The 22,274-nt window shown below is 42.2% G+C and overlaps 1 protein-coding gene across 3 annotated transcripts in view; it reads right to left on the bottom strand.

Moving 5' to 3' along the window:
• The window catches only part of LOC100252404 (phospholipid-transporting ATPase 2), a 57,145-nt gene that overhangs the window by 25,368 nt on the left and 9,503 nt on the right, over positions 1-22,274 (bottom strand). For all 3 annotated transcript variants that reach the window (XR_009467196.1, XM_002276079.5, XM_019223616.2), the window contains 7 exons: positions 4,115-4,281; positions 3,032-3,136; positions 2,851-2,948; positions 2,592-2,734; positions 639-735; positions 367-476; positions 112-276 (listed from right to left, as the gene is read on the bottom strand). Coding sequence is in view for 2 of the 3 variants with exons in the window: in XM_002276079.5 (XP_002276115.1) it covers positions 112-276; positions 367-476; positions 639-735; positions 2,592-2,734; positions 2,851-2,948; positions 3,032-3,136; positions 4,115-4,281 (885 nt within the window). In the remaining variant the exon portion in view is untranslated. The remainder of the gene's footprint in view (positions 1-111; positions 277-366; positions 477-638; positions 736-2,591; positions 2,735-2,850; positions 2,949-3,031; positions 3,137-4,114; positions 4,282-22,274) is intronic.

Genomic DNA, 22,274 nt, shown 5'->3' with positions numbered 1-22,274 from the left:
TCTTGCAGAACTGATCCACAAAAATGGATTATCAAGGAAAAAAACTTTTATGATATATATGTGTAAGCGTTGACCATTTGATGTGTTTGAAGACCGAAGAAAAAGAGTTACCAGCACATGCATAAGGTATAATGGCTTCATCTGCTCCTTTTGACAAAAGGAAAATCTTTCCATTCTGGCAATCTTTCACCACAACTGACATCCTTTTCCTATCAGAAGTGAACTCCAGAGTGTCCAATACTTCATACTGAATTATTGAAGCGTTGAAGTTGATTTCTGCAATACATCAAATTAGAGGAAGACATATCATCATCTCCACTATTAGAGCCATGCTTTGTACAACAGCCAAAAGAAGATAACTTCTACCAAGAGTATTTGCATTCTTATTGACAAAAACCATGTGCAAGCGAGCAGCAGCCTGAACAAGAGCATCCTCATCTTGAGATTGTGCCTTGTATGAGATTGCTCCAGTTTTGCTACAGATAATAAAAGAGAAGGAAGAAAAAAAAATTAGGAGTCATGGCATAAGGCCTCATAGCAAGTATAGTTAAAGTGGGACGTTGTCCATGTTTTTGGCTTATAGGTAAATTCCAAGATCTGAGTAAGAAATTAAGGAGTAAAAGAAATGCTAGAATCACCTTTTCACAGGTATAACTGTATTACATAATGCCATAACTGTAAGAAATTGAATAACATCAGGAGAGCCACTGGAAACAGCATTCAGCAGCTCCACATCTGCGCATCAGGGAAAACAATATTTGATGTGCCAAGGTATATACCATATGCATCTTTTGCAATCTAAAGAAGATCCTTGAGATATAGCCGAAAAAAATTTATGTGAATAAAAGCAGCAATGAAGGAAAAAGTTCATAATTAAAAATTCAACATAAAACATGCCTCATGTTGCAGGTTAACAAAACACAAGCTCATAATTCAAATTACCAACATTTGTACCAAGTAGGTAGTTACAATTGTTTTTAATCCTATAAAACATAAGGTCTTATAGGATGGGGAGGGTTTGTGGGAGGTTCCAGGTTCAAGTCCCAATGCGGGCAAATCAAAAAAAATTAAAGCGTAAGGTTTTGAAATTTGGATAAGAAATTTTCCTGTGGTATTAAGCTCAAGGAATTTAAGAATGAGAAGCAAGGCTGAAATACTAAATAACAGTAGCAGTTAGGCATTTGACAAACACGTGGAATACATGCAATAAGCTCAGGAATGGCAGATATAATATGACCCTTCCTGGGTCCAGAATATTTTTTGAAACTCATAACAAGGCTTATTTAATTTGGGCAGTATCCACTCATTTATTTATTTATTTAATGGGAAACGATAGTATAGTATATTAAGGTAAGTAAAAATAAGTACAATAGAAGGATGAGAAATCCTCCAAAAACTACACAAAAAGAAAGTAGGAACCTCCAAAGTACAAGTAAATCTATACAACTATGAGATCTGTATCCACTCATTTATCTCACAGGAAGATGACCACATTCTTCTTCAATCTTTCTTATTCAAGCTTACATATTTTTCAACTTCTGGAAATTAGAGAACTGTCTTTGTGTGTCTATATATATACTCTAACAGTGTAGCCAAAATAAGAAAATCAAAACTTAATATGCAATAAAGCCACTCTTGATCTATTTTTTTTCCTGAATATAGTCTCACTTTCTGTTTAGGACTGACATAAAGTATTAAAAATTGGAAGCCAATTTGAAGAAAATCAAGACATACATTTTAAAAGGGTAAGTATTCATGGTCTAGTTTGCATTACTTGGATGAAAATATCATGGGTAGGCATGCATTAGATATAGTACTAATTTCAGGAGAAAAAGGCTACAACAGGATGCCCTCTTTTATTTGCTGTGAGTTCTCCATTCCTTACCCTTCGGTGCAATCATGGAGATGCACACCTAACAGATGTACAGGACCCAACCCAGAAGACTTCAACCTCATCAAGATTTTGGTTTGGCGTGCATGTCGTAATCAAAGAAATCTCAGTTTTCTAGAAAAGGTAACCAAACTCCCCTCTCACTTTGATGAATGTGCTTGATCAACTTTAATTTTTTTTAACTTGAAAGTTCTGAAGTGGGTTCCACAATGGGACTCTAATGTAAGCATGTCATGTCACAAGATTCATGCCACAAAGTGCAGGAAATAAAATGAAAGCTCATTCTTAACACAAAAAGACATGCTCTTAGCAGCCTTGCTAACATCTGAAACATCAAGCCTACTCTTCAGGGCTAGAATTCAGATAACTGATGCAACTAGCAAAGGCACAAAAGGTAACACCTATAGAATGCATAAAAGGTGACTCAACTATAAAATTTTAGTCAATTATAATTGTTTAAAGCCCAGTTCAGATTCTGTTACACACATCAAGACAGTTAGAAAGAAGTGTAAAATACAAAAGGCGCATATGTAAGAGAAAGGCAAGGTAGCATGAAAGAATACACGACTAATACCTACTTGGCTCAATATATGGCCGAAACTAAAAGATATAAAAGAATATGCCAATCCTAAGGATCCATAGGATTAATTGTGGATCTAACACAACAATAGAAAATCTTGAGTTAAAAAGAAAATCAAACCTTTCAGAGCATCCCCACTCTCATTTCCATAGAAAATGCCACCAATACAGCATCTTCTAAAGATCATTATATTCTCAGTAAGAGTTCCAGTTTTATCAGTCAAAATATACTCAACCTGCCCCAAGTCCTCACTTATTGCCGTACTGCCAAATACAACAAACACAGCTTAAATATATATGCAAGATAACTTGATGGTTGTACCTTGTCAGTGCTTAAGATTATAAGTGCAGAAATGATGGCTAGAATCTACTTTTCTTACTTTGTTGCATGGGATGGAGTACTTGTTTCTTGGTCAATCATCTGGTTATCCCAATCAATAAACTTTGCATATAAGCTCTTCACAAGATCCAAAGATACCTGTCTCAAGATAACCATGTAAAATTAAAACAATGAAAATGTAGGTGAAAGGAAAAAGGATTGCAAGCCATGCTAATCTTTACCTTTATAGATATGGGGATCATAATTGAACAAAGAAGCTCAAACCGTAGAGGAATGACCAATAGCTCATACCATGGACCTTTCTTTGGGTATAGAACATACCATTGCTACAAAAGAGGAACGGGTATGAATTAGGAGGGAAAAAATTAGATAATAGAGAAACGCTTAACAAGTAATTTAAGAAGCGTAAAACTTCACTAATATTACATCTCCAAGGACAAGACAGACTGATTTTGGACATTCCTATGAAATGCACTAGTAATCATAAAGAATATTCAATCAAACTCACAATAAAGAAAATTTAGAGAAAAGAATAGCACAATTGCTCGATCCAAACAACTGCAATAAAATAGGTAAATTTACGATATACAGGGCAGCTACTATTTTTTGGATGGTCAGCCCCATGTAAGTCAGAAAAGGAGACCCCTTTAAACAAATCTAAACTTGAAATACCAAATTAAGGCTCCATTTGATGCAGGGAAGATGAACATCCAGGGCATGATATTGTAAAACCCCCAGTTTGAAATAAATAGCTGCCTTTCCTTATTTTCTGGGATGCCATTTTCCAGGAACATAAAGGAGATACTGTTCATCAGCTCATGTTAGAAAATTTTATCAATTTGGCAACTTACAATCATAAAGATTTGCAGATCCATCAAACAGTATTGACTAATAACATTTCCTGATTTCTTTCTTTCAAAACAAATGTAGCCTAAACTGATAAAATTCCCTTTTCAAACATGGTGTGTTGATGTGAAAGAAAGTCTGCAATGTGCCAAACAAGTTTTGAAGTAAATTACTTTGTGAGCAAAAAAGGCATATGAAAGATTGGATCAACATGCAATAATTACCCTGAACAAAAGCAGTGGCTATAAAATGCCTGCTAGCATTAGCAAGTAAGTTTCCTCTTTTAGAGTACAAGATTAAAATGCAATTTTTAAATTAAGGGATATGAAAATTTTAAATAGTTCATCAAGGCCAAATTATAACTGCTAAGAGAAATACACATGTTTCCCATCAAAGAACGTATAAGTATTTATCCAACAAATTCAACTAAGAAACACAAAGTTGCAATTGTGACAGACCTTTACTGCTTCTGTATCCTTCCAGACATTCCCAGCTATGCCCAGAACAATGACAACCACTATTTGAAAAACAAATATTGCTCCAGTCAACTTGTCAATCATGGCATCTACAGCTGTTAGTTTTGGTTCAGGAATACCCCGACTCATACCCAACTTGGTTTCATTGCCTGGAAAAGAAAATAAAATACACAGAATAGATGATTCAACATTTGCTCTAACAAATCTCATTAATATCTCAGTGATAGATAGGGTTCAGGAATTGTTGAGCAAAAGAACTGTTGTGCAATCAAAAATTAATCATAAAAGTATCATGAGAAAAGTCAGAAGCTGGTGAGTTAGGAAGAACCTTTTCATTTTTCTTGTTTAAGGCACAACTATGATATTTAAATTAAGCGCCAAACTACTCTTTTCTTCTTCTCTAGCCCCTTAAGTTTCCACTCTAGGAGAAGATTTCTCACTGAAGCTGGTAACACCCAAGCCAAACCAAAGACTACTAACAACAAGGTCCGAAGCTCTCTTGTCGTATCACAATGAATCAGAATGTGATTAGTTGATTCTTCACTATCTTTAAAAAAGCTACATTTTTTTACCATGGACCATCCCCTTTTCATTAACGTATCTAAAGTTAAGATCTTTCCCCAAACAACTTCCCAAAAAAAAAAATGTGTTCTAAGAGGACCACGGGATCCCCATATCTCTTTGGCTGGGAATATTAAATTATTCTCAGCCCTTAGAGAATTGTAATATGACTTAATACTGAATTTTCCCCTCTTTTGACCAAGGTGAAAATATCAGCTTTTACAAATATATCAGACATTTGATTTTATGGATATACCAAGATATATCAGGAAATATCGGTGGAAATTTTGACATAAAATATTGATGAGACAAAAATTGATGAAAACTCATGAAAATGTTGGGAAAAGCTTCAAAAAAATGATATAAGAAATAATAATAATAGACATATTAAGGTTGTTTTGTTGAAGAAGTTAATATATATATTTGATATAATTTGTGATATTCCGCAATAATGTTCATAACTTGAAAGCATAATTTATACACATCTATTTAATTTGGATGTATTCAATGATATAAAAGAAATAATGATATATGTATAAGTATTTTTTATTAAAATGTTGATAATTTTATTTATTAATTTATATTTATTTTGTATTTAGTTGTTATACAAAAGACATGATGATTAAAATTAATTTATTTATAATAATTTGAGTCTAATTAATTTATGATATCTATATACATAAAAAATATATATTAATATATAGACCTATAATTCATAATATGTATTTATATATACATGTTTATGAAATATTTATAATATAAATATACAAGTATTAGGATATTTATATATATAATGTTTATAATGTAATATATATGTGTGTGTGTGTGTGGAAAAAAGGGTAGATGTGTCTCAAAGGAGAAATGGAGGAGAGAGAAAGACCTAGAGAGAGAGTGAGTGAAGGAGACGGTGAAGAGAGCTGGTTCGAAGGCGCGAATGGGGAATCAGAGGGGTACCTCAAGGTAGGGGGTCGGAAAAGGAGGTTTGGGGTTGAGTCAAAAATCTTTGAGATCGAGGTAGAGAAGAAGAAGGGTAGGACATTTATTTTCATAACGGAAAGCAAAGGAGGTGTCTCTTCTTGGATTAAGCTGGGGCCGGCAAGTTTGGGGCCGCTCATTGAAGGCCTGGTTTTCTGCTCAAAGGACATGAGGACTGGCCATTGGGAGAAACGCTGGCAAGAGAATGGGAGATTTTTCTCTTTAGAGCGCGGCGAAAACAAAGAGGGATGTTTCCTTAAGCTGGGGGTTTTAGATCGGGAAAAAAAGAGGTTCAATATCTTTGTTCCCAGGGGCAGAGGAGCAAAAAGGGGATGGTCTCTCTTGGTGGAGGCGTTGCGTGAGATGGAGTCTATCTCAGGCCGGCAAGTGAGACAGAAGGATAAGGAAATTTTTTGGTCACCTTTGAAGGGAAAGTCCTTTGCGGAGGTGGTAAAGCAGAACCACAGCATCGGAGAAGAGGTGGCTAGGGTGCGTGTGGACAACAGTGCATTATGTGTGAATTTGGAGAAGCTAGCCCACTGTCTTGTCGGGTGCTGGAACTCAACGAGAGGAAGGGGGGAAGATTTAAGAAGTTGGGGGACCCAAATGTCAAAATTATGGGGGCTAAAGGGCAATTTAGGCTTGGCCAAATTGGAAGATGGCAAGGCATTGTTGGAATTTGGGCTGTTATCAGAAGCTGAGAAAGCCCTAGATATGGCGGAAATTTCGGTTGGAGGCTTCGTCATTCGACTGGAGAAATGGAGCCCAAGGTCGGGATGCTTAATGGAGGAAGAGAAAGTAAGAGAAGCATGGGTAAGGATAGTGGGTCTTCCCATCTCTCTATGGAATCGGGACATCTTGAGCAAGGTAGGAGAGGCATGCGGGGGTTTTTTGGGCATGGATGTTAAAACAGAGAGGATGGAGGAGCTTCAGTGGGCAAGAATCCGGGTAAGGAGGATCGAGGAGAAGACTCCTAATATGGTGGAAATATGGGTGGGAAATATGTGTTACTCCCTAACCCTGTGGTGGGAGACCAGGCCGATGCTGAGCGTGTCGCTGACGGGAGGGAAAGGGAAATCGGTTGTAACAGAGGGTGAGGTAGAGGGTGAGGCCCATTCACGCGAGGGCAAGCGCGTGAAGGAGGCCAAAGGGGGTTCGAGGCCAGAGGTGCAGATGCAGTCGGCGGATGGGACGCGAAGACTGACCTCCGGGTCGGGGCGCCCCATGGAGTGCTCTCGTGGGCCTTATGGGTTGCAGTTAAAGCCCCAGGGAACAGAGAGCGTGCAGAGTGGACAGGTTGGGCTGGGCTCTCTGATGAGGCCTTGTGGGACTGAGGGCTTTAATCAGTCCTCCTCCTCTGTGGCCTCTCTTGGGCCAAAGGAAAATAGACGGATCGAGGCTTGGAGGCCCACGGTGGAGGCGGGACTGGTAGCTGAGAAGGAGCCCAGTGACCACCTTGCTGAGGCCCAGAGTTGCGGCCCAAGCCACGCGGGAAGCCCACTCTCTGATATGTCCCTGGTTTGGGAGAAGGATGGGATGCGATGGCTGGGTGAGGCAGAGCTCCCCCCCTTAGAGCGATCGAAGACTGACCTTGCCCTGGTGAAGGAAGCGTCGAGGTATGTTATAGTCCAGTCCGATTGCTTGATCCCTGTGCTTCCCTCTTCCCCTCTTTCTTTCTTCGGTCGGACTCCAGTGGGGGAGTATTGCGACCTTTCTGGACTCGGAGAGAAGCGTGACGAGGATGAGAATCCGCTTCAAATGCTCATGGGCATGGAGCCACCTGTGAGTGAGCTTGTCGAATGCTGGGATTTGGTGGAGGCCAGCAAGGACAGAATTGATGTTATTGGAAAAGGGTTGGACTCCGATCAAATAGTGCCAATTGGTAATAAGGCAGGAGGGGAGCTAAGCTGGGAGAAGAGTGATCTGGCCAAGTTTAGTAATTTTTTGGGGTTTTCAACAGAAGGTCTGGAAAAGGACATTATGGAATTCTTGGTGAAAATTCGTAAAAGAAGGGAAAGTGTCCACAGCAAAACCTTTCTGGAGAAATCCAAATTTGAGAGAGAATTGAAGAGATTGGAGTGTTCCATCAACTATGAAAAGGGGAAAAAGCAAAATGGTGAAGTGAAAGTAAGGGGGTGCCAAATTACGGAAGTAAATGAAGCTAAGAATCATTAGCTGGAATGTTCGTGGAGCCAATGATAGCTCCAAAAGAAGGGTTATTAAGGCAGTTATAAGAAGTCAAAGGGTGGACCTGTTTTGTATTCAGGAGACCAAATTTCAAACTTTGTCGGAGGGTTTGGTAAGAAGTTTGGGTTCTGGAAGGTGGTCTAATTGGGTGGCTTTAGACGCCTTGGGCTCTGCGGGAGGGATTCTGGTGTGTTGGGACAAAAGGTCTTTGGAGGTGATGGAGACGGAGGTAGGAAGGTTCTCAGTCTCCTGTAGGTTTAGGAATGTGGAAGATGGGATGTCCTGGATCTTTACAGGGGTGTATGGGCCCTTCTCCAAAGAGGATAGAGATTGTCTGTGGGAAGACCTAGGGGCAATCAGAGGCTTGTGGGAAGATCCCTGGTGCTTAAGGGGGGACTTCAATGTCATATTATCCCAGCGGGAAAGGAGCAGACAGGGAAGGTTGTCTGGTGCCATGAGAAGTTTTGCCCAAATAGTTGACGATTTAGAACTCATTGATCTCCCAATGCAAGGGGGTATTGCCACTTGGAATGGGGGCAGGAATAATCAATCCTGGGCTAGACTAGATAGGTTTTTGGTGACTCAACAGTGGCTAGATATGTTTTGTGGGGTAGCCCAATGCAGAATGCATAGACCCACTTCCGATCATTTTCCTATCTTGCTGATGGGTGGGAGGATAAGGAGAGGACCCACTCCGTTTAGATTCGAGAATATGTGGCTGAAAGTGGACGGGTTCATTGATCTTCTCCGGGGATGGTGGCAAGGGATTGAGGTGAGAGGAAGGGTCAGTTTCAGATTGGCTTATAAGATGAAGGTTTTGAAGCACAACATTAAAGTTTGGAATAGGGAGGTGTTTGGAAGGCTGGAAGTCAACAAAAATTCTGCCCTCCAGCAGTTGGAGTATTGGGATGGAGTGGAGAGTGAAAGGACCTTGACTTTAGCTAAAGCTGAGCAGAAAAAACAAGCCAAGGATGCCTTCCATCATTGGGTGCTTTTGGAAGAGGTTCATTGGAGGCAGAAATCTAGGGAGCTGTGGCTTAAGGAAGGGGATAGGAATACGGGTTACTTCCACCGTATGGCAAATGCCCACCGTAGGAATAACTCCATGGACAGGATTATGATTAATGGGGAGCTGTTGACCGAGGATCAAGCGGTGAGGGACGGGATAGTGAATGAATTCCAGAAATTACTCTCAGAAGAGCAGGGGTGGAGAGCGGATATTGAGGGGTTGCAGTTCAAACAACTTAGTTCTAGGGAGGCTGATGGTCTGGAGGTGCCTTTCTCTGTGGAGGAAATCCATTCTGCTTTGATGGAGATGGGGGGTGACAAAGCTCCTGGCCCGGATGGCTTTTCAGTGGCCTTTTGGCAAGAGTGTTGGGATTTTGTGAAGGAGGAGGTGGTGGAAATGTTTAAGGAGTTCTTTGAGCATGGGTCCTTTGCTAAGTCTCTCAATACTACTTTTTTGGTCCTTATTCCTAAGAAAGGAGGAGCTGAAGACTTGAGGGACTTCAGGCCAATCAGCTTGCTTGGGGGTTTGTATAAACTCTTAGCCAAAGTCCTAGCCAATAGGCTAAAGAAAGTGCTGGATAGGGTGGTTTCTGTTGACCAAAATGCCTTTGTGAGAGGGAGACAGATTTTGGATGCTTCTTTAGTAGCTAATGAGGTGATAGATTATTGGAAGAAAAGAAAAGAGAAAGGGTTAATTTGCAAGTTGGACATTGAAAAAGCCTATGATAGCATCAACTGGAAGTTTCTTATGAAGGTTCTTCGGAAGATGGGCTTTGGGTCTCGCTGGAGGGATTGGATGTGGTGGTGTATTTCTACTGCCAAATTCTCCATATTAATCAATGGGGTTCCAGCTGGGTTCTTTTCGAATTCAAAGGGGTTGAGGCAAGGAGACCCCCTCTCTCCTTACCTCTTTGTCTTGGGTATGGAAGTGTTTAGCACTCTTGTAAGACGGGCTAGTGAGGGTGGCTTCATTTCAGGCTGTAGACTGAGGGGGAGAGGAGGGGAAGAGCTGGCTGTCTTTCATCTGCTTTTCGCTGACGACACTCTCATCTTTTGCGAAGCTAGAAGAGAGCAACTTGCCAATCTTAGCTGGATATTGGCTTGGTTTGAGGCGGCCTCCGGCCTCAGAATTAACCTGGCTAAGAGTGTCCTAATTCCGGTGGAGGAAGTGGATGAGCTGGAGGAGTTGGCGGCTGAGCTAGGATGCAGATTGGGGGCTTTACCCACTGTTTACTTGGGGCTGCCCCTTGGAGCCCACCATAAAACCTCTTCTTCTTGGGATGGGGTGGAAGAGAGAATGAGAAGAAGATTAGCCCAGTGGAAAAGGCAAGTATATTTCGAAGGGGAGAAGAATTACTCTCATCAAGAGCACTTTGGCCAGCATACCCATCTATCTTCTTTCCCTTATTCGCATTCCTAAGGCTGTGGCAAAAAGGATTGAAAGAATTCAAAGAGACTTCTTGTGGGGGGGAGGATGCTTGGAAGGGAAAGCTCACTTGATAAATTGGAAGGTGGTCTGCAGCCCTAAGGAGGAGGGTGGTTTAGGCATCCGAAAGATAGACTTGTTGAACAAAGCCTTGTTGGGAAAATGGGTTTGGAGATATGCCTATGAGAAGGATAACCTTTGGAAAACTGTGATAGGGGTGAAATACGGTCAAGAGGGATGTGGGTGGAAGACAAAGGAAGTGTGTGGGCCTTTTGGGGTGGGGTTGTGGAAGGACATCATGAAGGAGGTGGATTGGTGCTGGGAGAACATTGATTTTAAGGTTGGGAAGGGGAATAGAGTTTTGTTCTAGACGGATAAGTGGTGTGGCAATGAGGCGCTTGCTCAATCTTATCCGCAGTTGTTTACCTTGGCGGGTCACAAGAATGCCAAAATTTGTGAAGTGTGGGACTCTAGCATGGGTCAAGGAGGTTGGAATCTCAGGTTGGCTAGAGACCTCAATGACTGGGAGATGGAGCAGATAGGAGATATGCTGAATCTGTTGAAGGACTTTAGGACTTCTCTTGAAGAGGACTCAGTGAGATGGAAATGGGAAGGCAATGGAGTTTATGGGGCTAAGGGGGCCTACAAAATTTTGAGCGGCTCTTCAGCTGGGGTTTTCCCGTATAGGCGCATTTGGATGGATAAGGTTCCAACAAAAGTGTCTTTTTTTGCTTGGGAAGCCTCGTGGGGGAAGATCCTTACTTTGGATAAGCTTCAGAGAAGGGGGTGGCAGCTCCCAAACCGGTGCTTCCTATGCGACTATGAAGAGGAAAGTGCGAATCACATCCTCTTACATTGTACAGTGACTAAAACTATTTGGGAGATTACCCTTGCCATTTTTGGAGTTCAATGGGTGTTCCCAGAGTCGGTTATAGAGGTGTTACTTAGTTGGAGGGGTTCTTTTGTGGGGAAAAAAAGAAAGAAGATATGGAATTCCATTCCGGTGTGCATATTTTGGACGGTTTGGAAGGAAAGGAATAGGTTAGCTTTCAGGGGAGGGTCTTTAGATATTCAGAAATTCAAGAATTCTTTTGTATGTAATTTGTGGAGTTGGGCTAGGGCGTACAATGGTGACGAAACATACTCTCTTTTAGGTTTTTTGGAGTGGCTTGGAACCACTTGAGGGTGGGTGAGGATGGGTGGGGTTTTTTTTCCCCTTTTTTGTTTTTTCTAGCCTTGTGTAGGGCTGTTCAGTATACTCCCTGTATACGTGTGGCTTTTTAGCCTTTTCTAATATATTTGGTTGTTTATCTATCAAAAAAAAAAAATATGTGTGTGTGTGTGTGTGTGTATGAAATATTTATAATATAAATATACAAGTATTAGGATATTTATCTATACAATGTTTATAATGTAATATATATATATATAAACATATGTCTATTAAACATCAAAAAGAAAGTTGGTTGGGTGGCACGACCATTCCTTTTCAAGAGTGAGGTATTGGGATCAAACCCTTGCCTCCACAAGCACTTAAAATTTAAGTTTTTCAAGGTTGATGCAACCCCACATCGGAATATAATAAAACCCAAAAGGGGTATTTAACCTAAGGAGTGCTCTCTTGTGTCAAGCACATGGAGCTATGCTGGGCTGGACATGCAGTGGCCAAAATGGGCTGAGAATTGGGCTCAACAAGAAATTTTGGAAAAAATTAGAAAGTCAAAATCAATGATGTCACCAATTAATCGACATATGACCTGAAATATTGGGAAAACATCACTCTATCAACAATAAGTCAACAAAAAATTGCCGATTTTGTGGAAATATTGCACCATCAAAATATTTGCCCCACATATCTGTCGAAGGCTGCTGATATCTGAAATTTTGATGATATATCACTGATATATTCTAACATTTTCATTCATGCTTTTAACAGAAAAATGTGCTCTAAAAAACAAGTCACCTCATTTAACTCCCAATATTGGAAGGGTCTTCTAAATTGAACCTCCCAACAGTCACCTATTCTCCCTTCCCTTTCCCTTCAGTGTGCAACTATAGCTTTTTTGTGGGATACTATTCTGAAAAGTGTAAGGTAAACATCTTTCAACTTAAACTCCCTTACCCAACTGTCCCACCAGAATATTGTATGTCTACCATTTCCTATTCAGATATTAAAACTCTTCCCACCCTTTCCTAATGTCTTTCCAAAGGCTCATCCTAAAAGGATCTCTCACCCCTCTAGTAGTCCAAACCCCCTCCACCTCCCCAAATTTTCCAAGAATGATCTTCCTCCACAAACTCTCCCTCTCTCAAGGGAAAATCTCACACCTTAAAATTTAGTCTAACATATGCATTTCATCATCAAGCCAAATATAATCCACTAAGAATTGGCAATTGATTCTTGTCATCCTGGTCTAGGAATCTCATATTGGCTACAATGGGAATAGTGAAAGGAGGGAACAGCTGGTTCGGAGTTCGTTCAAAGTCTTTCAAATTGTTGTTGAGGTAAATGGATGCTTGAGTTGAAAAATCTTGGAGAGGGGCAGTGGCTTCTCTAGCTAAATTAGATTCAATGAGGTTAGTTTATCCTGGTTATTGGAAGGTGTGGAACCTTACTATAGGGAGAAAGATGGAAAGAAGTTCTGTAAGGTATGGTATGGAGGAGGAAGGTCTTACAAATTGGAGCTCTAATGAGGCAAAGAGGTTTATTCAATATTTGATTAGCTCTATTAAGACCAAGAGGTTCACTCTGATTTCCCATAAGAAAGGGGTGTCCCTAGTGTTGTCCATTCTTGCCAAGAAGCTTCAGGATCTTGGAGTGGCCTCCTCCCCTAAGGTCTCAAGAAGTGCACTAGTGTCTAAGAGACCCTTGTAGGGTTGCATCAAGTAATTAATGCCTAAGAAAAGGTACTTCGTAGATGCAATGGAAAACTCATGGAGTAGTGGACACAGTGTGGATTCAACTAGGAGTTAAGGAAGTGCAACATAGGGACGAGATACTAAAGCAATTCTTAGTGAGAAGATAGGGCAGTTTCCTAACTTCATTTCAGATTTGCCTGATTTGAAGAGGTGCATTGCTAAGAACTAACATCTGAAAGGTGGTATGAGGTTATCTTTGCTATGGGTGCTTTCATCTTTTTTTTCTTATTTTGAAGAAGCTTATAATGTGGAGTTGGTGTTTGTCAAAGGTCTAAGGAGGTATGAGAACAAGCTCTTGCATTTGGACAAATGAGTTCCAAAACTAGGGTGTTTTTGAAGCCAAGCATTTACAAAGGAAGGGTGAGTAAGAGTTGTGGTACTTCCACTGCATTTATGGTGTCGGGAGTCATATAGAAAGCTAAAGGATAGTTGCAATTGATTTGTGACAATAGACGAAGATATCACCCAACAACGCAATTTGCAATGGACAAGAGTTTTGGTGAAATCAATGGAAGGAAGACATTCAGGACATTACAGTTAGTGATAAGCATATCATGCTTTGCAATCCAACTTTGGTGGGAAGTCCCACCATGGATTCTCCCAGGTAGCTCCAAGGTTAGTTGTAGCCGATTGGAAGAACGAGGAGATGTTGAGGGTGTCACAAGCTAAAGTGAGAGTGGGGGAACCATATATGTCAAAGATGGGCGGACATGGGACATGTCTTCTTTAGATTGAAGGAGTAAAGGCAAGGATGTGATGGCTTGTGTTAGCTTTAGAAAGGGTCTTTTAGGTGGATCAAACAAGGGGTGTAGGCTTGTAGTGCATGGAGGGTGGGGGTTGAAATTTTAGGCCAAGAATGCTTAATGGAGGCCTAAAGGGAGAGGATGGAGGCTGGTGGAAGGACTTAAGAAGTTGGTATGCTTCAAGGTGGGTTTGAGGGGGTTGTCTTGGAAGAGGCCCAATGTGAGAAAGAAATGGATAGTGTAATGGGCCAAGCCAAGAAAGGCCCATTGATAGGGATGGACAATGGGAACCTTCAATCTTCAGATAGGCTAAAAGTTGGGCCAGCATTGTGTTGAATATAATGGGAGTAGGTCTAGTTTGGAGGAACGAGTGGGTAGAGTCCTTTTAAGCATAAATGGCACTAAGGCTCCATTTGTCTCCAAGATTCCCCTTCTAAGTGGGATGTTGAGCAAAGAGGGGAGTCCAATAGTATTGAGGAAGCAAAGATGTAATCCATGGTATTTTTCTCCCCACAATCACCATCGAGGCAATCATGGTGGAAGCGACTACATTCCTAGGTTCTCTTCCTTTCTCTGTGATATCTTTAAGGAACAAAGTTCCATCATCTTCTTCTTTCTCTAAGTGTGAGTTCATTCTTAAGGGTTGCAATCCAAAGGGCCCGAGAAATGTGGCTTGGTGTTGCATCCCAAAGCGAGGACAAGGTCTCATAGGCAAGGAGTCGAAGACAAGGGCTTGTTGAGGACGGTTTTGGTGGATGGTTGACCAATGGATTTCCCATAGTATGAGAATAGGTCATGTGAAGTCTTGGCAAATAAGGAGATTAGGAAAAATGGTTTAGTGTATGGGATGGCTATGGGGAAATTGGCTGTGTTGGAAGATTGGTCCTTTAGTAGTTTGATTGCTTTCAATAATTGTCTAAGCATGCTGATGGAAGACTTCAAGGCAAAGATTTTAGCTCTCCTTAAAAGGATGAATGCTAGAAAGGAGCAGAAAGGCTGGATGTTGGGAAAATGAGGAAAAATATAGTCTCATCGAAATATAAAAGGGAGTTAAAGAAGTTTGAATCCACAAATGAAGTTACAAATTATCTCTTGTAATGTTAGGGGGGTTGATGACAGTAACAAAAATAAGATTATAAAGTTTGTGATTATTAATGACACCCTTTCCAGCATTTTTCAAAGCTCTAAGGGTTTGAGGTAAAGGGATCCTCTTTCTCCTTATATATTTGTGATAGCAATAAGGACTTTCAGTTGTCTTTCAAAGAGGGCTTGTCGGGAATTAAGGTCAGGGAGAGTGGTTGGGAGGGGAAGGAGATATCCTATTTGTTGTTTGCAAACGATACTCTTGTCTTTTATGGGCTTCTCAAGATTGAATGGTTCATTTAAGATAGTTGCTCATATTGTTTGAGGTCAAAATTAACATAGAAAAGAGTGAGTTGATTCCCGTTGGAAAGGTGGATAATGCAAAGAAGTTAGCCTATGAATTGGTGTTCAAGGTATGAGAGCTTTTGTCTACTTATATGGGGCTTCTACTCTGCACTTTTTTTAAATCAGTAGCAATTTGGGATGGGATGGAAAAGAGGTTTTGTAAAAGGCCATCAATATAGAAAAGCCAATATATTTTCAAAGGTAGAAGACTTATTTTGATCAAGAAGACATTATCCGATTTGCCCATATATTTTTTTTCATAATTTAATATACCGAGGAAAGTCAAATTCAGTCTTGAGAAGATATAAAAAGATTTCCTTTGGGAAGGCAAAGCTTTTGATCAAAAACTTCATCTAGTGAAGTGGTCGACTATCTACATAAAGAAAAGAAAGGGGGATTTGACCGTTAGATGTCTTTCTTGGTTTAATAAGGCTTTTTTGTGTAGATGGAGTTGGCAATACACATCTAAAAGGAGAGCTCTCTGGAGATAGATCATAAGTGGAAAACAAGGAGAGGAAAAAGGAGGGTAACAGAGTGATGGTCTTATGATGTGAAAGATGAATATGGTGTTGGATTATACAAAGCTATTAGGAAGGATTAAAATACCTTTAATGGTAGAACTTCCTTTTTCGTGGAGAATGGGAGAAGTGTGAAATTGTGGAAGGATAGGTGACATGAGAATGAGCCATCATGTGTTTCTTTCTCATCTTTGCATGATTTAGCCTTATCAAAAGAGGCTTAGGCAGCAGATTTGCAAGACCATACAAGTAAGAGGGATCATTAGGACTCTTTTTTTTTTTTTGATCAATAAGTATAAGATTGTATTGCAAAGAGGCGCTAAAGAAGCGACCCACCAAATTACAGTATAAAGGGACTTACCCCCTTACAAAAGGGCCCAAACATCAAAGGACAAGGCAAAACAAAAAAACCTCTCCCTTAACGCATACACACCCAGTCTATAAAATCTATTAAGGTCGAAGGACCATCTTTTATCCACAATTTGGATTCCGACCACAAAAAATACACAAAAGATGCTTTCAGCCTTTGAATGGACAGCTCACAATCCTCAAATGCAATTGAATTTCTAGCCTTCCAAATAACCCAAAACAAGCATAACGGTCCCAATTGCCACGCCACCTTCCTTTTCTTTCCCACAAAAGACCCCCTCCACCCTAAAAGGGTTTCCTTGACCGAACGGGGGAAAACCCACGAAACACCAAAAAAGGAAAGGAACACCATCCATACTTCCCTCGTTTTTTCACAATGGACAAGAAGGTGATCAATTGTCTCCTCACTCTTATGGCAAAGAAAACATCTATTTGTCATAACCCAACCTCTCTTTTGCAAGCGATCCAAGGTTAGAACTCTCCCCCAAGAAGCCTCCCACGCAAAAAAGCTCAATTTGGGCTGCACACAAGAGTTCCATATAATTTTTGAAGGGAAAAAAGCAAGAGACCCCGGCTGCATAGTCCTATACAAAGATTTCACCGAGAAATCCCCATCCTTTGATGTCATCCACTTCACCTTATCCTCCTCATCCCCCCTAACCTTCTTCCCCTCCAAGCAACAAAATAGCCTTTCCACTTCTTCCAACTCCCAATCGTTGAAAGGTCTATTGAAACAAGGGTTCCAACTTCCCCCCCATTCCCCCTCGGCTGTCCACACTTCATTTACCCAAGCCTCTTTGTTCGAAGCTAAAGCAAATAAAGAAGGAAAAGTCTCGCTCAAAGGGATGGTTTCACACCATTTATCTTTCCAAAACTTCACTATCTCACCATCACCCACCACAAAGCCAACAAAAGGGGTCACTTGATGTCCCATTTTACTTATTGCCTTCCACAACCCAAACCCGTAGGCCTCCCTAGACTCACAAGATCTCCACCCTCCTCTTTCCTCCCCGTATTTCCCTCTGATCACTTGGTTCCACAGAGCCTTTCTTTCATTTGCAAAACGCCACACCCATTTGCCAAGGAGAGCCCTATTGAAGGCCCCAAAATTCTTAACCCCCAACCCTCCGCTTCTTTTGTCTAAACATACAATTGACCACTTAACTAAATGTGGTTTTTGCACTAGAGCCCCGCCACCCCACAAAAAGTCCCTTTGAATCTTCTCCAATCTGATTCTAACCACTCTAGGCATCTGGAAAATCGACATAAAATAAATCGGTAAATTTTCCAATGTACTACGCACTAGAGTAATCCTCCCCCCTTTTGAAATGTACTGACGCTTCCACATAGCCAATTTCTTTCTGAATCTTTCTTCTATTCCATCCCACGCTGCAATGCTTTTAAACGGGGCACCTAACGGCATTCCTAAATAAGTGGAAGGCAGTTTTCCCACCCTGTAACCAAACTCATCAGCCAACTCATCCACATTCTTGACTCTACCAACCGAAATCAGCTCACTTTTCTCCAGATTTACTCTTAACCCTGAAATTGCCTCAAACCACATTAACAACCAGCCCATATACAATAACTGATCCTCCTTTGCTTCACAAAATATCAGCGTATCATCAGCAAACAACAAATGTGATATCTGGACCCCTTCGCCTCTTCTTCCCCGAATCAAACAAGGCGCCAAAAACCCCCCAGCCACTGCCTTCTTTATCAAAGCACTGAAAGCCTCCATCACCACTACAAAAAGGTACGGCGACAAGGGGTCTCCTTGCCTTAACCCCCTTGAGCTTTGGAAAAAACCCGTAGGGCTTCCATTCACCATAACTGAGTACCTAACAGTGGATAGACACCACTTTATCCACCTGCACCATCTTTCCCCAAACCTCATCTTCTCCATCACTGCTAAAAGAAAATCCCAATCCACGTGATCATAGGCTTTCTCAATGTCTAATTTACAGAGAATCGCCCCTCTATTGCTTTTCACAATGGAGTCAATTGCCTCATTAACGACCAGCACTGCGTCCATAATCTGCTGTCCCTCCACGAAAGCGTTTTGGGACATTGAGATGACCTTGGCTAGGACACCCTTCATTCTATTAGCCAACACCTTAGCTAGCCACTTATACAACCCTCCCACCAAGCTAATTGGCCTAAAATCCTTCAAGTCCTCTGCCCCCCCTTTCTTAGGAATCAACACTAGGAAAGTTGCATTCAAACTTCTTACAAAGCTCCCGGTCTCATGGAATTGCCTAAAGAAGTTCATGACCTCTTCTGTAACAAAATCCCACGAAAATTGCCAAAAAACCATTGAAAAACCGTCAGGGCCTGGCGCTTTCTCGCCACAACAGCCTGACAAAGCCCTAAAAACCTCCTCCTCTGTGAAAGGCTTCTCCAGCCCCTCCACATCCCCCTCTTTCAACCTTTCAAACATCAAAGCATCTATCCTGGGCTTCCACCCCCCCGGGTCTGCTAGCAGCCCCTGGTACACCCTACACACCACCTCTTTGATCTCCTTTTCCTCATTGTACCATCTCCTGTTCACTTTGACTCTATTCATCTGATTCCTTCTTCTATGAGCATTAGTCATCTGTTGAAAAAACCTTGTATTTCTATCCCCCTCTTTCAACCAAATTTCCCTGGACTTCTGCCTCCATGACGTTTCTTCTAAAAGGACCCACTCCTTATACATCTCTCTTGCCTCCTTTCTAGCTTCTTCCTCTTCCAAGGACAATTCGCGGACCCTCTCTTCCTTGTCCCAGAAATCCAAAGAATTCCAAGCCTCTTGCTTCTTAACCTTAATCTATCCGAAAACCTCTGTGTTCCATTTTTTCAGAATCGGCTTTAAAGCCTTCAATTTCTCGCTCAAAATGTAGCTGGCTGTCCCACTAATCTGGATCTCCTCCCACCATTTCCTCAGCACCTCTTTGAAGCCTTCCTCCTTCAGCCATATGTTCTCGAATCTGAAAGGTGTGGGCCCTCTCATCATCCCCCCTCCATCAAGAATAATTGGAGAATGATCTGATACTGGTCTAGCCAAAACACCTTGAATACACTCCCGGAAATGAGCTTCCCAATCTTCAGAGATAAGAAACCGGTCAATTCTCGATTTTAAGAGATTATTAAAACCTCCACTCCACATGAACATCCCCCTCTGAAGGGGTAAATCCCTTAACTCTAACTCCTCTATCACTTCTGTGAATCTCCGCATTGATGGGGACAGGCGACCTCCTCGGCTCCGCTCAGAAAGGCATCTTATCATGTTGAAGTCACCAGTAACACACCACGGTTCGTTCCACAGCCCTTTGATGGCCCCCAATTCGCTCAGAAACTCCTCTTTCTCCACCTTCACAGAGGGCCCATAAACTCCTGAAAACGCCCAGCAAAAACCATCCTCAACATTCTTGAACCGGCAAGAAACTGAATAATTGTCCACCTCCATTTCCTCCAACTGCAGCACCCTATTGTCCCAGAACACCCCCACCCCCCGCCGCACCCCTTGAATTCAAAGCCCCCCATTCCAGACATCTTCCTACCCCTAAACTCCTCACAATTGCACTCGTCATCTCCTGCAATTTTGTTTCCTAGAGACACACTAAATCTGCTTTCTGGGTTTTAATCACATCTTTAATCAATTTCCTCTTCTCTCTGTCATTTGCCCCCCTTACATTCCATGACACAATTCGAATCCTCATGTAACACACTCTTGATACCCCCTGTCCCCTCCTGACCCGCTATAATTCACCGACCATTCTAGTTTCTTCAACTCGCGGTCAAATCTTGAGGTTCTCTGTCCTTTCCTCTTTTTTCCGCTTAAATTCTCACTTCTATCTCTTCTGTCCCTCATTTTATGGAGAAGTTTCAGAATATCCCTCTCACAACCCTCTATTGGCATTCCCAAACAATGGCAAAACTTTGCCAAACAGCTGTAATTCCACGATTCCATATCCTTTTCATCTTCCTCGCCCCATTTCTTCCTTCCATCTTTTAGCGGGAACAACCCGCTCGTACTCTTCTCTCCCATTCTCTCTTCTGCCAGACGCATGCTTAGAGGGTTGATACTTAACCCCTCTTCGGTTTCCTTCAGAATGACCTCATGGCCACATCTCTCCTCCATCTCAAGCAAAGAGCCCCCCATCCCAGAGAAAGGAGAAGAAGAAGAAGAGGCCCGACCCCCCCACACGCAAACAGTCGAAGGCTTTAAGAAGGAATACTTGGAAACTTCCTCCAAAAAGCACTCGTCCGTTATTGAGCAGCGCTCTGGTGTCCCTCTCGCCGCTAATGGCCCCATCCCTCCGACTAGTCTGTCTTCGACGAAAAATTCCTCAGCTGGCACAAGGCAAGACGAAGCCTAGCATTTACGTCGGGCTCATCCCAGGGAGTCTTATAAGCAAGCGGGGCCCAAACTGATGCTAGGATGGGTTGCCCCTCTCCTCCTGCCACTCTGGGTCTGTGGTCCAGCCGGCCCAGCCCATCCTTTTGAAAAAAAGATGGGCCAACATAAGAAGCCTGCTCCACCGAGGTGTATTTCCCCGCTAAGTTGGATTGCCCATCTTTCTTTACCACTTTGGGCCTATTGTCCAAATGACCCAGCCCATCCCATTGCAAGAAAGAGATATCCACCCTTGAAGCCCGCTTCTCACCCCTAAAAAATTTCTTTTAACACTTACAAGGCCTTCATGATCGGCCCACTCCCCATCTCTGCTTGACTGGCCCCTTTCCCAACGAGCCATTGACCCATTTATAACCTTTTGTTTTTCTACCAACGCCTCAGTACTCTCATGCTCCAGGTTTTGACTATTTCTGGGCTGGGTCACTTCGCACCCAAACTTGCAGCTATCAAGCCCACCCACACAGTCTTTTTCACTTGAGCCCACTTCTCCTTCCTCCTTGCTATATCCTGCCAACCCATCAGCTGAAACTCCCATCTTGTCACCATCACCCTTTTCTTTTCCCGTTCTTTTTCTGACTGCACCTGATCCATCAGCTTCAGCTGCACGCCATCCTTCCTTTTCCTTCCCACCGCTGTTCCCGGCGCGTGATCCCTCATCCTTTCCCCCTCTCTCCATCTCAAGTTCTTCATCGGCTCCACTGCTGAAACTCTAGGCTGCACCTCCCACCACAGGCGGACTGCATAGCAGAAGGACTTCACCACTAAATTCAAAGTTCCTGGAAAAAAATTTCCGCCATTCTTTACCAAAATCCTGGCCCATTGAAGTTGAGAAAGATTCTTTGTATCTTCATCCACCTCCACCAAACCTCCACAGCAATCACCAATACTTTTGAACATTTCTTCACTCCAACAATGAAGCAGAAGCCCCACCACTCTTACCCAAACTTCTTTTGTTTGGCTTCCAACCTTTAAACACCCAGTCTCCTCATTCCATCTCTCTAAATGCAGCAGCCTATCCTTAAATCTACGCGTCCCCCTGTTTAATACCCTCTCTGCTTCCCCTTCATCTTCAAATTCCAACAAGAAGAAAGGTTCTCCCAGCTTCATCACCTTAACTCCTTTCCTAAGGTTCCAGCTGCGTTTCCCCCAGTTTTTAAACGAATCTAACTCCATCTCCATCACTGCCCCTTCCCACCTACCAACTAGGCAACGCCCCAAAACTTCCTCCCTCCTCCTCAATCCCCTTCCTCCAGCCTGAAGCCACAGCTCTTCGCCTACCCTTCCAGCCGATCCTTTAGCCACATCTAGGAAGCTCTTTTTCTCCCCCTGCTTCTTCTTACCACTGCACCTTTCTTCCTCATCATCTATTGTTGCATCCTTCTTTTTTGAATTGATTTGGGTTGCTTCTACACCTTTGTCTTCTTTTTTAGTAACTATCCCCAACGCCCTTAGCTTCTCGGCTAGAATGGCCCATCCTCCTATCACGCCCTTTCCTTCAGGAAAGACTAAACAGAATCTTTTAGCCTCTACATCCACAACAGAGCATAAGACGTATCTTCCTGCCCCGTTTACACGCCTCTCCAACCGGAACTTTCTTCCCTCTTCCTCC

This window comes from Vitis vinifera, chromosome 12 (assembly GCF_030704535.1).
Source record: "Vitis vinifera cultivar Pinot Noir 40024 chromosome 12, ASM3070453v1".
NCBI classification, from domain to species: Eukaryota; Viridiplantae; Streptophyta; class Magnoliopsida; order Vitales; family Vitaceae; genus Vitis; species Vitis vinifera.
This window is presented reverse-complemented; position numbering and strand designations above follow the sequence as displayed.